Raw genomic sequence first — 15,428 nt, forward strand, 5'->3', positions numbered from 1 at the left:
GATATAGTTCTAACTCACCTCAATAAGGGGGTACATAAAGGGCTATTTTCAGAAAGCGTCGTGAAATATGATGACTGACACGTGTAGTCAATATAGGATTTGTTCCTTCAATTTGAAATTGAAGTATGATACCGTTTGGCGCCCTCATTAGGACTAATTAAGATGTTTGCATGGCCGTGCCCAAATAAATCCAGATAGTTCTCGATTATATTTGGTAATCATTAATTAGTTGTAAAATGAGAAACATAATCGTTAAATTATGAAATGATCTCGATCCATATTCATATTTAACAAAGGTATCTGAACAAAGGGATAATAAATGCCTTAACCATTTAAAACTGTACTTAAATGTTTTCGGGAGCATTGGCGTGTTGCTAGACGCTTACCAATGTTATTACCTTCATTCGTTACGAGCTCAAGTGGGAGCTGTTAGAAAATGATCACGTAAAATGAACGTATGTCCGAAAAGTATTTAAGCCTACGGGGTCACACCTCAACGTGAATGTAACTATAAATTGATTAATATATTAAATGTAATTTATTAATTAATTTGATCACGAAAAACTAATGGAGGTTCGTTAAAAGTTAACGGTACTTAACTAACGGACTTAACGGAGAAGAGTTGGAATTAGGAAACAATTAGGAAACCCCTCTAGAATGTTCTAGGGAGGGGGGACGGTCGACTAGGGTCTCAAAACCCTTAGACTTGGCCATTAAGTTTTCTAAACACTATAAATAGAGGCCTAAGCTAATTGTTTTTCACACACAATTAATTAGGTTTTCTAAAACCCTAAAAATCTCTTCTCTCTCCCTCCCTCTTGGTTCGTTCGACATCAACAAGAAAAAAAGGGGTTTTTGGTTTTTGTTTGGGTCGAAATTCTTAGCTAAAAACAAAGGGTTGTTCGGTTGGTGATCAAGTACTAGCATACATACGTTCCAACGTTGAGTGTGCAATCGTAGAGAGGTTAATTTAAACCTTGCTCTTGTTTTAATCTCTCCATTATAAGGTACATATTCTATACTTTGGTTAATTAATTAAACTGCATAGATCTTGTCTTCCGTTGCGTGCTTTGTGATTTAATGTGATAAATAGTTATATAACCCAACAGTGGTTTCATCCAATCTGATAGTTGAGCTTTTTATTTTCCTTTTCAACTCAAGAATGCATTTTTCTCCTATAATTTTCCATCTTTTCTTCCCTTATCAAATCTTCCCCTTTCTTTTCTTTCAATAAAAACTCAAGAATAGAGCATAACACATGTGGATGAGCCGATGAGGTTATTGATGCATTCTTGGTGAAAGATTTTTCATGTGATATTGATTTGTCACGCATAAAGAAAAGGTATGTCGACTAACTATTTTGCGTTTGACCTTCTTTTTCCTTTTTTTTTCTTACGAGATATTGAATGCAGTGAAGATATTGAATCTTGTTATCTTTATTTGGATAGCAATTCGAGCATTGCATTTACTGTTATGCGTCCAAATGATAAGATGACAACTTCTTATATATGTGAGATGTTGAAGAAATTTATGATTCAAACAACTAAATAAAGAAAATAAGATAGATTTATCTAGAAATCAAAGGATTTGTTATATATAATTTGGATTCAATACATAAACTAAAAAGATTACCCATAAAGGAAACAAAATATAAAATATATCTACATCTTGAATGAATTTTGAAAATATCTCTCTTGTGATTTTCTGGTGAGAATATGTTTTTTTTTTCTTCTGCACTCATTGTAGATATAGGTCTCTGATAATATAACCGTTATAGAAGATCCAAGTGAAACGGGTATAATGTAGTTATAACACACACATAATTGACCCCTCATCTTTAGAGAAAATACACTCCAGACCATAAGTATAAACCATGATTTGTCTGGAATTCTCTTTACAAACCGAAGCTAAGATTGGCAATCTAGGACTAGTTCCCAACGCATGTTGACAGGCATAAAATTCTAGAAATTGTAGAATTCAAATGAACGTAAAATTTCTCTCACAAGGACAATCCAGTCTCTTTAGCCTTAAGCATACCGGACCATAATTTGTAGAGGTGTCAAATGGGTGGGTTGGGTAATGCTTCAGAATTGGCACTTGGTAGCTAACTTTAGCCACATGCGCAATTTCCATATGCACAAAAAGGCCAAGGGTACAATGATGGAAATTGTTGCTCCTCACTAAAAAAACACAAAGAAATACTACTTGAATCTTGAATTTCAACTTTCAATTTGGCTTTAGCTCTCAAATTGTTCAAATTGTTTAGACTTGCTATACAGAAAGGTAAGCAAACTAGCTGCAATTGTTAAACTATCAACGAGCGAAATCTTCATGCCATCCATTCTCTTGCTTTTATTTTTATGTGGAGACTACAGACGGTTGATGGGGTTGATGAAGGAGAAGGACCAGTGGAGCCTATTATTTATGAAGACGAGAGAGATGACGAAGACAATGAAGAGCATGAAGCAGTCAGTAATGTTAGGATCTTGAAGAAAGTAAAGGCATGATTGACTATTAGTACCTTTCCCCCATTATCTACTCGTTGTAATCCTGATGCCCTTCTAACCTTGTATGCTTATGGGTGTATACAAGTAACTTTATACCCTGGCCAAAAGCTTACTATCTTTTGATCGATTTATAAACAAAAACCGCGAGTGATGTATTTTGAGAATATCTATATTTGGAGTTAGCAGGTTTGACACATTTCATTATGAATTTGAGGTTTGGTAATGGGTAGATCTTGGATTGATATCCACATTACACTTTTAAACATCCAGTTTTATCCGTATCTTGTGCTTACTGTAACCGCTCCCTCTTCCCTCTTAGTACCAAGAAGCCTCTTACTTTTCTATTAAGAAATTCTGATCCATCAACACCTTTTCCTTGCTGAGAAATCAAGCTCTCAAGACAAACTAATAACAGTCGTAAAAACTAAAAAAGGGTATAAAAGAAATTGTGGAACTTAAATGTTTGTCCTTATGTTGTTTTAAAAGAACATAGTGATTAAATATTATTTAGAGTTTGAAGGTGGAAGCGAAAATTAAAGAGCACCTGCTTACTAATGTACATTCTTTAAAATGTAAATTACTCGCGAACATCAAAAGGTCTAGCATACGTTGTCGCGTTAGAAAGTTACCGACGAATAGATATTCAATTTAAAAGCATTAATGAAAGTGGGTCCCGTAAAACTTTGTTTCATTTTGTCAGGACTAGACAACTTTTAACTTTTTCAGTAACTTTTGTCATGTGTTTTGTAGTTGGTAAAAAAAGGCTTACAGTTACAAGCAAGCGAAACAGAAGTACCTGTATTTTGCCGACCCTCTTGCGAACAAAATTAACTTTTGGTATGGTCCATTAATACCGGATGGAAGTTTATGTATACATACTCAAAATAACCAATATTCAAAAAGTGTTCAATTCCAAGCACTATGGATTACAAGATAGAGCAAAGTCATATAGATGTGCAACTTTTCCATATTTCTCTTCATTTTGACTCTTTTACAAAAAATTTTTAACTTAAGCTATTGTCCATTAAGACCCGCTCGAAGTTTATGTATAGCCCAGACATACTCGAAATAACCAATATAACAAAAAGTATTCAATATAAGCATTAAGCACTAGGATTACAAAATAGTGCAAAGTCATATACCTAATAACTGTTCAACTTTTCCATAACTCTCTTCATTTGCTTTCTTTCTATCTACTATCCTCATCTTGCTGCGACCTTGGGCTTAAGGAGAATGAATCACCTTCCACTTCTCTTGCTAAGTATCCTAAGTCTGTAACTGCCTTCGGCGGCTTAAGTACAGTAGAACCTTTCCAGCAGTTATTATCCGCTGCACCCGTGCAAGGTTTTCCTTGGTTTCATCATGTTTAAAATCATAATATGGTAATCCTTTGAAAATCAGGTGATCATGATCGAGTGATAGAAAGCCTCATAATAAAAATGGTCATCAGGCAATGCTAAACAACTATTTTGTTTCTCCCCGCTTGATACTATCTTTTCATGAAAAGAAACAAAATAGTTGTTTAGCATTGCCCGAGGATCAATTAATGAGAGGATTTTTTCCACTTACCCGTGATCGCCTGATTTTTGAAGAATTACCATATTATGATTTTAGACATGATGAAACTAAGGAAAACCTCGCACGGGGGCAGAGGATATTAACTGCTGGAAAGGTTCTAGTTAAGCCGCCGAAGGTAGTTACAGACTTAGAAGACTTAGCAAGAGAAGTGGAAGGTGAATTCATTCTCTTTAAGCCCAAGTTCGCAACAAGATGAGGAATTGAGGATAATAGATAGAAAGAAAGCAAATGAAAAGAATTATGGAAAAGTTTAACAACTATTAGCTATATAACTTTGCCCTTTTTGTATTCCTAGTGCCTATATTGAATACTTTTGTATATAGGTTATTTGACTTATTTCGAGTATGTCTGGACTATACATAAACTTCCAGCACGCCTTACGTCTTAATGGACAATACGAAGTTAATATTTTTGTAAAAGAGTCAAAATGAAGATACTTATGGAAAAGTTGCACAACTATATGACTTTGCCCTATATTGTAACCCTTAGTGCTTGGAATTAAATACTTTTGAATATTGGTTATTTTGAGTATGTATACATAAACTTCCAGCAGGTCTTAATGGACCATAGCAGAACTTAATTTTTTCACAAGAGGGTCAAAATGGGCAGAATATAGGTACTTCCGTTTCGCTTGCTTGTAATCGTAAGCCATTTTTTATCAACTACTAAACATATGGCAAAAGTTACAGAAAAAGTTAAAAGTTGTCATGTTCTGACAAAATGAAACAAAGTTTTACGGGACCCACTTTCATTGATGCTTTTAAATGGAATATCTCTTCGTTGAGAAGACTTTCTAGCGAGACAATATGCTAGACTTTTCGACATTCTCAAGTAATTCACATTTTAGAAAAAGTACATTAACAAGTAGGCGCTCTTTAAATTTCGCTACTACCTTCAATCTCTAGATAAATTTTAAATACCAAGTTCTTTTAAAACAACATAACAACAAAGATCATGATTCCAAGAAGTAAAAAACTTCACTAAAATCATCAAGTCGGAAACATCGGTCCATAATGACGGCCATGAAATCAAATATAGTAGTAAATGCATTCTGAAGCACCACATAGATCTCGCCATTTAATTGAGTTTTAGTATAAACAAGTACTCGCATAAAATTTGGCTTATTTTACTAACCCACCTCTTAAATCAAAAATCCCCTTTTTAAAACCCTAGATTTTAATTAAACTCAACAAATCTCAAGATTTGTCTAAGTCTTGAAGAAAACTTGCAACCCACAACCATAATAACATAATCTAAGTTTGAAAGAAGTAGATTTACCTACAAAATTGATACCTTGATCTTGAAATACAAAAATGAGACAAAGGAAGGTAACAGAGACTTGTGTTATTGAATTTTGAGGAGTTGAAGCCTTAGTTTGTGTACAAGATTATTATTATACAAACATTTAGTTGATTTTTTTGCCTAATTTCTTGAAATTTCAAGATTTTTGAAAGAGAAAGGAAAGTGTTCTTAGCCTTCCATTATTAGAGAGGAGGAGAAAAGATTGAGAAGAGAAAGATTGGAGAGTGTGTGAGAGGCTCTAGAGAGAGAGAGAGAGAAGTAAGAAATGAGGAGAAAGTGGGGTAGGTATGGGTTTTATTCCTCCCACACACTCTCGTGACTAGTTCCAGTTTCTCCGTAAAAATGATTCTTTTAGCTAAAAAATGTCACTTGAGACTCGTTCAAATATTTCGTTAACGCAACTATATATATATATATATATATATTTGAATTACTTTTCTAACGACTATTTACATGACCATATTTTTATTTAGTCCAAGTTTGGCTCATTTTTATTTACTAGTATCGTAAAGTTGACCGCCCCAAATGACTGGTTACAACAGCCTATGTCCGGGTTGAGCAAGAAAACGTAAGTTTAACACACGAGTGTCGTGATGAGCAAGAAAACGTAAGTTTAAAACACGAGTGTCGTGATGAGCAAGAAAAGGTAACAACAGCCAACACTATTTTTTTTCCTTTTCACAAAATATCAATGTATTTAACATGATTAACAAAGTGAATTTAGTAAATTTTAAAGACATTAGGGACATTTGATCATTGGTGGCTTTCAGTTAGGGACATTTGATGAAGAAGCCATTTCAGATGTATAAAAGTTTGAGTTTTGATCAGAATTATTTAATAAGTATCCAGTATTTGTAGGTAAACTAAAAGACACTCCTCCAACGTTCTTTTTGGTTATAGGCTTTTCCCCCCAAGTGTTTAAGCTATAATGAAAATATTGATCAAAGTATCGTTTCTTTGCAACCTTACCATCTTTCGTATTTGTAGCTTACGAGGGTCAATCAGGTTAAGCTGCTAGATGGATTCAACTTCAAATTAAACGAGTCAAACGGGTTAAGTGGGCCAAACGTGTTGAAATCCATCTGAATGCATAATAACACCCTTCTGAATCATCATTTAACAAAAAAATATTTGTTTCATTAAGCTTTGCCTTCCAACTAGACAATTTTTACCCATAACACTGGCCACGTTATGCTGAAACTTTTTAATGCTTCTTGGTTTTAAGAAGCGTAAAAGGAGTAAAGTATGGTAGCTTCTTATTTTGTCAGATAACACCTGAGTAATGAGACCAGGCCACGACAATCTGATGTATAGGCAACCAGCAGCTGCTTGAAATACATATACATACTTTACCCTTGGTATGTTGATTATCTAGCCGACTTATGAATATTATACTACACACTCATGCATTACCTTATAAGCTGTTCTCGATAGCCGACTCCATACGTGTTGGTGAACCAGCTGGAAAGACTGTACTTCCAAACTGGCTTACGAGAATGCTATTGTAATTAAGAATGTTGTGAACCTACATCGGAAGGCATGCATGCTTCCCCCCTCATCTTACCTATAACATTTTTGTTGATTACTCGACTAAAATTGATTGAAACTTTTTTATTCCAGATCGATGCTTACTGTTATGATCAGAGCACAAGGAATTAATTTTGGATATTTTTCTTCTTTATTTGGTGGTCATTTTTTCTTCCCTCCAAGTGTTAGCTCGATATTGATGTGTATCGGTATGTCATGTAGAGCCTTTGTATAATGCTTATCGGAACCTAAGGTAGAAAAATGGTACTGGTGAACGTAGACTAGATCAGCTAACTATATAGCTTCATGTATTCTCATTTATTATGATTTGTTTTTCTAGATTTCACATTGACACATGTGTATGACTGGATGAGCCGATGAGGTTATTGATGAACTCTTGGCGAAAGATTTTTCATGTGATTTTGATTTTCCACACATAGAGAAAAGGTATGTCGACTAACTATTTTGCGTTTCACCTTCTTTAATTTTCCTTTTTTTTACGAGATAATATTGTGAATGGATTTGAATGCGGTGAAGATATTTAATCTTGTCATCTTTATTTGGATAGCAATCAGAGCATTGCATTTATATATGTGAGAATGTGAGATGTTGACAGGCATAAAATTCTGGAAATGGGAGAAGTCAAATGAACTTAAAATTTATCTAACGGAGTAGAGGCTTAGTGGGTTTAGTTGTTTGACCGGTTATTTAGGTTAGTTGGTAGACTAGTTAGTTTCCCACGTTCTATTGTATTGAAGGCTATATAAAGCCATGCCTTTTATAAATGAAAAGAAGCTTTCTTTCTGCAATTCCTTTTTCTGTTCTCTTCATATATTTATATAACATATACGTGAGTGTGTTTGTGTGTGTATAGAGGGGCCTGAACAGACAGTCCAGTCTCTTTAGCCTTAAGCATACCAGACCATACTTTGTAGAGGTGTCAAATGGGTTGGGTAATGCTTCAGAATTGGCACTTGGCAGCTAACTTTGGTCACATGCCCAATTTCTGTATGCACAAAAAGTCTAAGGGTACCATGATGGAAATTAATACCCCTGACTAAAAAATCACGGAGACATATATACTACCTGAATCTTGAATTTCAACTTTTAGTTTGGGTTCAGCTCTCAAATTGTTTAGACTTGCTATACACAAAGGTAAGCAAACTAATTGCACTTGTTGAACCATCAACGACCTAAATCTTCATGCCATCCATTCTCTTGCTTTTATTTTTATGTGCAGACCGTAGACAGTTGATGGAGTTGATGAAGGAGAAGGACTAGCGGAGCCTCTTATTTATGAAGAAGACAATAAAGAACATGAAGCAGTGTGTAATGTTAGGATCTTAAAAAAAGTGATGGCATGATTGACTATTAGTACCTTTCCCCCATTACCTACTCGTTGTAATCCCGTGCCCTTCTAACCTTGTATGCTTATGGGTGTATACACGAGTGAAATTAAATTCTGGCCAAAAGCTTACTATCTTTTGACCGATTTATCAACAAAAATTGCGACTGATGTAATTGAGAATATGTTTATTTGGAGTTAGCAGTTTTGACACATTTTATTATGAATTTGAGGTTTGGTAATCAGTAGATCTTGGATTGATATCCACATTACACTTTTCAACATCCAGTTTTATCCATGTCTTTGTACAGTGATTGTGGATGCCCATGCTCCGGTTTCTTTTCGCATTGGGTCACCACCTCCGGCCATGCTCTTGTGCTCACTGTAACCGCTCCCTCTTCCCTCTCGGTACCAAGAAGCCTCTTCCTTTTCTATTATGAAATTCTGATCCATCAACACCTTCTCCTTGCTGAGAGCTCGTGCTCTCAATACAAACTAATAACATTTGTAAAAATGTGTATAAAAGAAATTGTGGAACTTAAATATTTGTTGTTTAATGTTGTTTTAAAAGAACTTGGTGTTTAAAATTTATTTAGAGTTCGAAGGTGGTAGCGAAATTTAAAGAGCACCGGCTTGTTAATGTAATTTTTCTAAAATGTGAATTACTCGTGAACGTCGAAAGGTCTAACAGACGTTGTCGTGTTAGAAAGTCTTCTCAACGAATATATATTCCATTTAAAAACATCACTGAAAGTGGGTCCCGTAAAACTTTATTTCATATTGTCAGACAGGACAACTTTTAACTTTTTCTCATAGGTGGAACTACACCCAAGCTAAGGGTAGCCCGGGCTACGGGTCTACTAAATTCACGTAGTGTAAATTATTTTGAAAAATGATGTATATTATTTATCGGTGATACGGGTCAAACAAATATGAGTACCCGTCACCTCATTCTAAAATTTCTAAAGTCTATCCTCATAAGAAAAATCTTAAAGACGTATTACTGCAAATAAATGATAAATAAAACTACCAAAGTGTCAAAAACAATTAAAAACCTATAAAAACAGCCAAAACCCTATAAGTATCACTAAAATCGGAACAACTTAATCGATATCATTAATTTACATCAATATAAGAACAACGATAAAAAAATGTTTGTGCTACTTGTCCCTTTCAATCTTTGTTCCGCCACTGCTTTTTTAGTAACTTTTGTCATGTGTTTTGTAGTTGGTAAAAAATGGCTTACCAAATTGTAACACTCCAACAAGGACAGTTGTCTAGTACTAGTGGGTAAGGATGAGATGACTAAACATGCCTTAGTAGTGATCAGGTCTCCTTAAGACTCGCAAAGTACGATTGATCCAAGCACTAACCGGCCTATTGATACATTTTACATGTGGTTGCTTTTGTTAGACCTAGGTAAACGTGATATGGCCTCAATGTCGTTCTAACAGTTTTAACTTTTAATACATTTTTTTTATGTACTAGTACTTGAGTAGTTATTTTAAATTGTCTTTTAAACCCCATTTTAGATATAGCTTCCACTAGCCAAAGTTCCATTAAATTTGCATTATTTGAAGTACTTGTTGGACAAAGAAAAGCTAAAAGGCAACAACTTCAATGATTAGTATCATAATGAGGTTTGTGCACCAACACGAGAAGTTGCACAAGATGAACCTCTTCCCAAGGCACCAACTTCTGAAAGTTCTGCTGGACATCTTACTAACTATGAGAAAAAGTACAATGAGCAAAGCGAGATCGCATGTCTCATGCTTTATAGCATGACCTCTGGCCTTCAGACAGACATGGAGAACTTGGATGCCCATAGCATCATTAAGGAGCTTAAGAGCATGTTTTGAAAAGCAAGTTCAACAATTAAGAGTTCTTCCAAACTGTACATGCACTACATGCGTGCAAAATGAAGAAGGGATAGCCCGTAAGCAACTATGTCTTTAGGATAAAAAGTCGGAAAGGGGTAAGAAGATCCTTACACATGTCACTCTTTATAGTTGCGCCCGTCTCATTTGCTCGGTTGTACTTATATTTTATTTTTTTGTTTCATATGTTCAAAGATGTAGTCTGGCTGTTTGTTTTATTATTCTACCTTTTTCGTAGTGTAGCCGGGAGATATTTGCCAAAGAAGTATGGTTACTTACTTCATACACTTGTTCTTTTTCCGTTGGTTGGGGATCTCTATTGTTTTCCTTTTAGTATAGGTAAGATTGTATACATCTCACCTTTCTCGTACCATGTTATGCTAGGATTTGGTACCGTTGTTGAAATTAAAAATATTGGTTTTAAAATTATGTAGGTGATGCTATTAGATGTTCGGATGAAAAAGATGGGTTGTTTAGATGTCAATTGACCAAAATGTCTTCACTAACAAAGCTAAACTAAGTGTTAGTGCCAAAGACTGCTTGCAATGAAAATACAAAACACAAAGATAGTTATTTATGAGGAAAAAAAAAACAAGGCTTAAAACACAAATATCACTAACCACGAGATCGTTTGCAACATGTTCTCAGGAATCAATGTTTAGGGTCTTTCAGTTTCTTTTTCTTTGCAGAGTTCTTAGGGGTGTTTGGTAAAAGTGAATCAAAGAGGATGGAAATATAATAGAGAATGAATATAATGGGAAAGAGAAAGAGTATTTGGAAAGAGAATAGATTCCGTCGTTTGGTATAAGCAGAGAATGAATATATAAAAAAACAAACATTTAAATATAACTAAATTTAATACATATAACATCATTAAAAAAAAAATAGATTACATTCTCATCCATTCTCTACATTTTATAGAGAATTGAGGGAATGAAATCGATTCCTACTTCTCGATTCTCTTTCTCATTCTCATTCTCCATTGCAACCAAACACAAGAAGTCTTTACTCTTTCCATTCGATTGAACCAAACACCCCCTTATAGCCTTAAAACAAGTGGACAACATGTTACCGTTAAAACTGCATTTGTTACCTTCAATATTCTAGCTGAGTTTCTCTAGTCAATATAATTTTCATAGTAAATTTACATTGCATTTGTTACCTTCAAGATGCTTGGCCAACTTTTTAGAACAGCTCAAAGGCGCGTTACAATGTGGACAATCCAATAGTAGTTTTTTGGGTAAAAGGGATTACCCTGGTTCGATTAATCCAATAGTAGTTTATTAATCTCATTCTCATTTTCCAACATACATTAAAAAATGTTTTAGAAAAACAGTATTATAATAAGCGAGAATGAAATACACAAAAACATTACAACCCTTACATTGGTTGCGCAAGTGTTTAGGACCGCCACTTAGAAGCACGTGACGAAGGTACAAGCTAATATTCCACAGCAGCATGATTTCCATCTTCGACAGCAGAATAATTTTTCAATATTTCCTCAAAAGCGGAAAAACTAAAATTTTCTGGTGTGTTTGGTTGAGTTTGAAGCTCATATTCGTCCAAAAATCTGAAATTTAAAATAACAATTACGAGTAATAAAAAACGGTAATTAGGATTTGCCAAGGTTTTGCTAATTCAAACAAATATACAAAATAAATTGTACCCAAATTTCTCATCGCGAGACAGAGCACAAGTAAGCATGGAGGTCAGAGGGAGCCACTCCGGTCCTGCCGGTACCCGGTGGTCACCATTCCGTGTAGGTGATTTCATACACGAGGCAAGCACACTGGTGATACCTAGTCAAGTCGTAAAAAAAAGGTTTATTACGGAAAGATACCTTAAACAACACGAAATAAACTACATTAGCACAAAACATAAATAGTATTACACATTTTTTATTACGAAATATAGCTCGTAATTGTTTTGAAGTAAAGCCTATTTCTAAAGTAGTGATGCATACTTCCTAGTAATATATTGACAATTTGTATTACACATCAGAAAAACAACAAACTGAGCACACAACAGCAAGGATTTAAGAATGAAGGCAGGCAGACTCAGTAAAGAAGACCAAATTGAAGTATAACCTAGAGTCCTAGGCTATAATTACCGAAATTTCATATATGTTTCCAAAACTGTTTTGTTTGTGGTTAGCGCTGAGACCTGTTCTAAAGCTTTTCATATATATCAATATTGCTCAGACTTTTACGCCGGCAGACATATCAAGATCCTGAGATTAGGTTTCAGTAGAATATCCTACAAATCCTTTATAAGCAAACTGTTTATGATCTTTATAAAATTCAGTGAGAGTGTTGTAGTAAGACCAATATAGATGAATGAGAATACATGGATACTTGTATAACATAGACCACATTGAAGTATAACCTAGATAATTTCGAGTAAACTAAGAGCTCTTGACATGCAGCAGTGAAACAACAACGACCTACAACAATGAAAACACACAGGGTCTAAACTCTAAAGAACAAGTTACAAACAAAAACATCCACCAACTAAAACCTATGTTTTCCGCGAGCCATCTCATATTCATCATCACAATTGCAACTAAAAAGATACATTCCATATCTTTAAAAAACTTATTCAATGAAGCACTTGTGACAACAACTTAATGCAACGGCAATTGTAATTGAAGAGGAAAGGAACTGTATTCAAAATTACAACAAAAGAAAGGAAATATATTAGGTGAAGGGGACAAAGTAGTGACAAGTGAGGGGATGGACTAGTGACTTGTGCACGACAACGCATGACCAAACACAATTCATAATAAAATAAAAAATAATGTTGTTTAAAAGAGATTAACAAAGAAACAAACAAATTGCATATCATGAAATACATATCTATAAAGCCGATCGACACAAAATAGAAACATGCCAAACACACCGCAATGTTAAAAGAAATTTCATGTTTAATCGCTAAAACAGACTCAACATGAATTCATTAATAGTGAATTATAATTAATAATAGATAAATGTGAATTACCAGAAGATGCAAACATGGATGCTGGAGGTGCTGGTAGAGAGGGAAGTGAAATATCAGGAACAAGCCTCTACAAATAAAAAATTTAAAAAGTAAAAAAGTATAATAATAAGAATAAGCAATGTAATGTAATAATAATAGAAAAAAACATCTAGTATCTATATTAATTAAACATATACATATACTATAAATTAACTAATTAATTATTAAACAAAAAAATAAACAAAAAACGGGCAGCCCATGTTATCATACGCGGTTCCACTTTGGCCCTGGTTGCCTTGATAACGACATTAAGGGCAAGAATGAGATCCACTGAAATCTGGATAAAAGTAAGTTTCACCTATTGAGGTTTTTTTATTTTTGTGAGGTCACCCCATCAGAGAGCAAGTGAGAGTGTGCCATTGTGTGTGTTTTGATACATAATACAAGACCCTATAAATGTGACGGCCTTTGTGTTTGTGTGTGTCATAAAAACTTAAGTCATATTTATTATAAGAGAAAAAGGGTAAAAAGAGTAGTTTTTTCAATAACTAGAAAACAATCGGAACCTGGAGAGGTTGCTCCTCTTGCATCATTTCTTCATCAGAAACAAGATCCCACTCGCTAGATGCAGCTGAATCGGTGTCTGACTCCTTCCACCATTGGATCCCTGCATACGTCTTTTTTTTTTCCGGGTAAAGGGTTACCTCCCTGCATACGTCATTAACTTAAGTTAGTGTACGTTAGGGTAACACACAAAAAATAGATAATACATGTCACCATATAAACGAAGTTATCAATCTACAAACAAAGAGAAATGTCTGAGCAAAACTTTAAAAAATTGAGGAAAAAGGTATACATACAAAGTGTTATTAACCAACTGGGTTGGATCAGTGGTTGGAGTTCATGCCTCTGGAAACAGAGGTCATGGGTTCGATCCTCATGCCCAGCAAGGCTGGAGGTCCTTTTCTACCTATGGTAGAACCTGGAAGCAGCCTCTCTACCTTTGGTAGGGGGTAAGGCTCTCTACCTTTGGTAGGGGTAAGGCTGTCTACATATCAACCTCCCCCATACACCGTCGAAGACGGTATTGGAACCCAAAACCCGTGGAAGACGGCATTGGGAGTTACTTTGTATACATACAAAGTGTTCTTTTAACAATGAAGAAACTACAAAGCCCAGATGTCCATCTACTTCAAATAACTAAAAGCTATCTAACTTTCTTAATAACTACAGGGTGTTTGTGATTGCTTATTTAAACTGCTTATGTTTCTTATAACACACGGCCCATAATCAGTTGCTTGGTTATGAAAACGCGCTCGAGGCGCACTTAAGCACTATAGCTTTTTGATACCCAAGGAGATACACAAAGCAAGCGTTTCTTGGGATTTTTTGCACTAAAGCATAAGCTTTAAGTACACAAGATATTTTCCCCTCAATTAGTACGAGAGAAAGGTACCCGTGTGTTGCGACGGTAATGGAGGCGGCGGTGGTGGTGGTGATGTAATGGCGGCGGCAGTGGCGGTGGTGGCGAGCGGCGGTGGTGGCGGCGGCGGAGATTGGTGGTGGTGGCGGTTGCGCTAACGAGTAGTGGAAGTTATTGTTGTAATGTGGCTATGATGTATGGTACATCATGCATTAGAAAGTGTACATTGTTGAAACTTAAAATGAATATTGAAATTTTAAGTTCAATGTTGAAAACCAGAATTAGATATGCTTTATAATATAGTACATATACATAAATATTTATCCATGCCTTTTATTTCTCAACAAGATTGATCTCTTTCTTTCTTCTTCCTCAACAAGACCAACAATCTTTTGGGGGTTTCCTTGCAAAGAAAAAGAAAAAACAACAACAACAACTTTGTGTTTTTACAGAGAAAGATGAAATGCCAATGTGGGGCAAACCCACTTGGTAGAATCAAAACACTTAATCAGTAACCGTAAATTATCTTCTAAGATCTAAACTTATTTATAAACAACAATAGTTAATTAAAAATCCAATTTTTAATCAGCAATACAATAAAATAAAGCCAACCACAGAAGCAATTAGGGTTTTTATTATAAACAGAATTATAAAAAAATATATATAGACATAATCTATTTATTTATTTTGGGGCTTACATCAGTTTGAAGGAGGAGAGCAATATCGTCTTTGGTCTCATCTTCTTCCACATGGGTCGACATTTTTGTTTTTTTTTTTAAGATTTTGGTTTGCAATCTCTTCCTTTCTTTCCAACTAAAAACTCAAGAACACAGTACACAGTGTAGAAGTCACAGAATTGAAAGAAAAAAAAGTTGAGTGGGCAAAAAGTTTGA

General features: G+C 34.9%; 1 protein-coding gene across 2 annotated transcripts; it reads right to left on the bottom strand.

Moving 5' to 3' along the window:
- Nucleotides 1-10,956: 10,956 nt before the first annotated feature.
- Nucleotides 10,957-15,428, bottom strand: LOC122608049. 2 transcript variants are annotated; one of them, XR_006325149.1, is made up of 7 exons: nucleotides 15,234-15,428; nucleotides 13,679-13,820; nucleotides 13,134-13,200; nucleotides 11,803-11,935; nucleotides 11,521-11,706; nucleotides 11,299-11,391; nucleotides 10,957-11,182 (listed from the first exon to the last, which is right to left on the bottom strand). XR_006325149.1 is itself a non-coding variant. In XM_043781131.1 (5 exons), exons 1-5 carry the CDS (start codon nucleotides 15,284-15,286, stop codon nucleotides 11,577-11,579), a joined length of 525 nt encoding a protein of 174 aa, XP_043637066.1. In that variant the 5' UTR covers nucleotides 15,287-15,428; the 3' UTR covers nucleotides 11,401-11,576. The 2 variants fall into 2 exon arrangements, 1 of the variants encoding a protein (XP_043637066.1); XM_043781131.1 differs by lacking the exons at nucleotides 10,957-11,182; nucleotides 11,299-11,391 and having other exon boundaries at nucleotides 11,401-11,706.

This window comes from Erigeron canadensis, chromosome 7 (genome assembly GCF_010389155.1).
Source record: "Erigeron canadensis isolate Cc75 chromosome 7, C_canadensis_v1, whole genome shotgun sequence".
Lineage (NCBI taxonomy): Eukaryota > Viridiplantae > Streptophyta > Magnoliopsida > Asterales > Asteraceae > Erigeron > Erigeron canadensis.

Excerpts from the sequence above, each read along its gene's own strand:
- LOC122608049 (XM_043781131.1), bottom strand. The coding sequence starts at position 15,286 with ATGTGGAAGAAGATGAGACCAAAGACGATATTGCTCTCCTCCTTCAAA. Across the intron at positions 13,201-13,678 it reads AAGAGGAGCAACCTCTCCAG|AGGCTTGTTCCTGATATTTC; the intron begins GTTCCGATTGTT and ends TTTTATTTGTAG. Across the intron at positions 11,707-11,802 it reads TCTCGCGATGAGAAATTTGG|ATTTTTGGACGAATATGAGC; the intron begins GTACAATTTATT and ends TTTAAATTTCAG.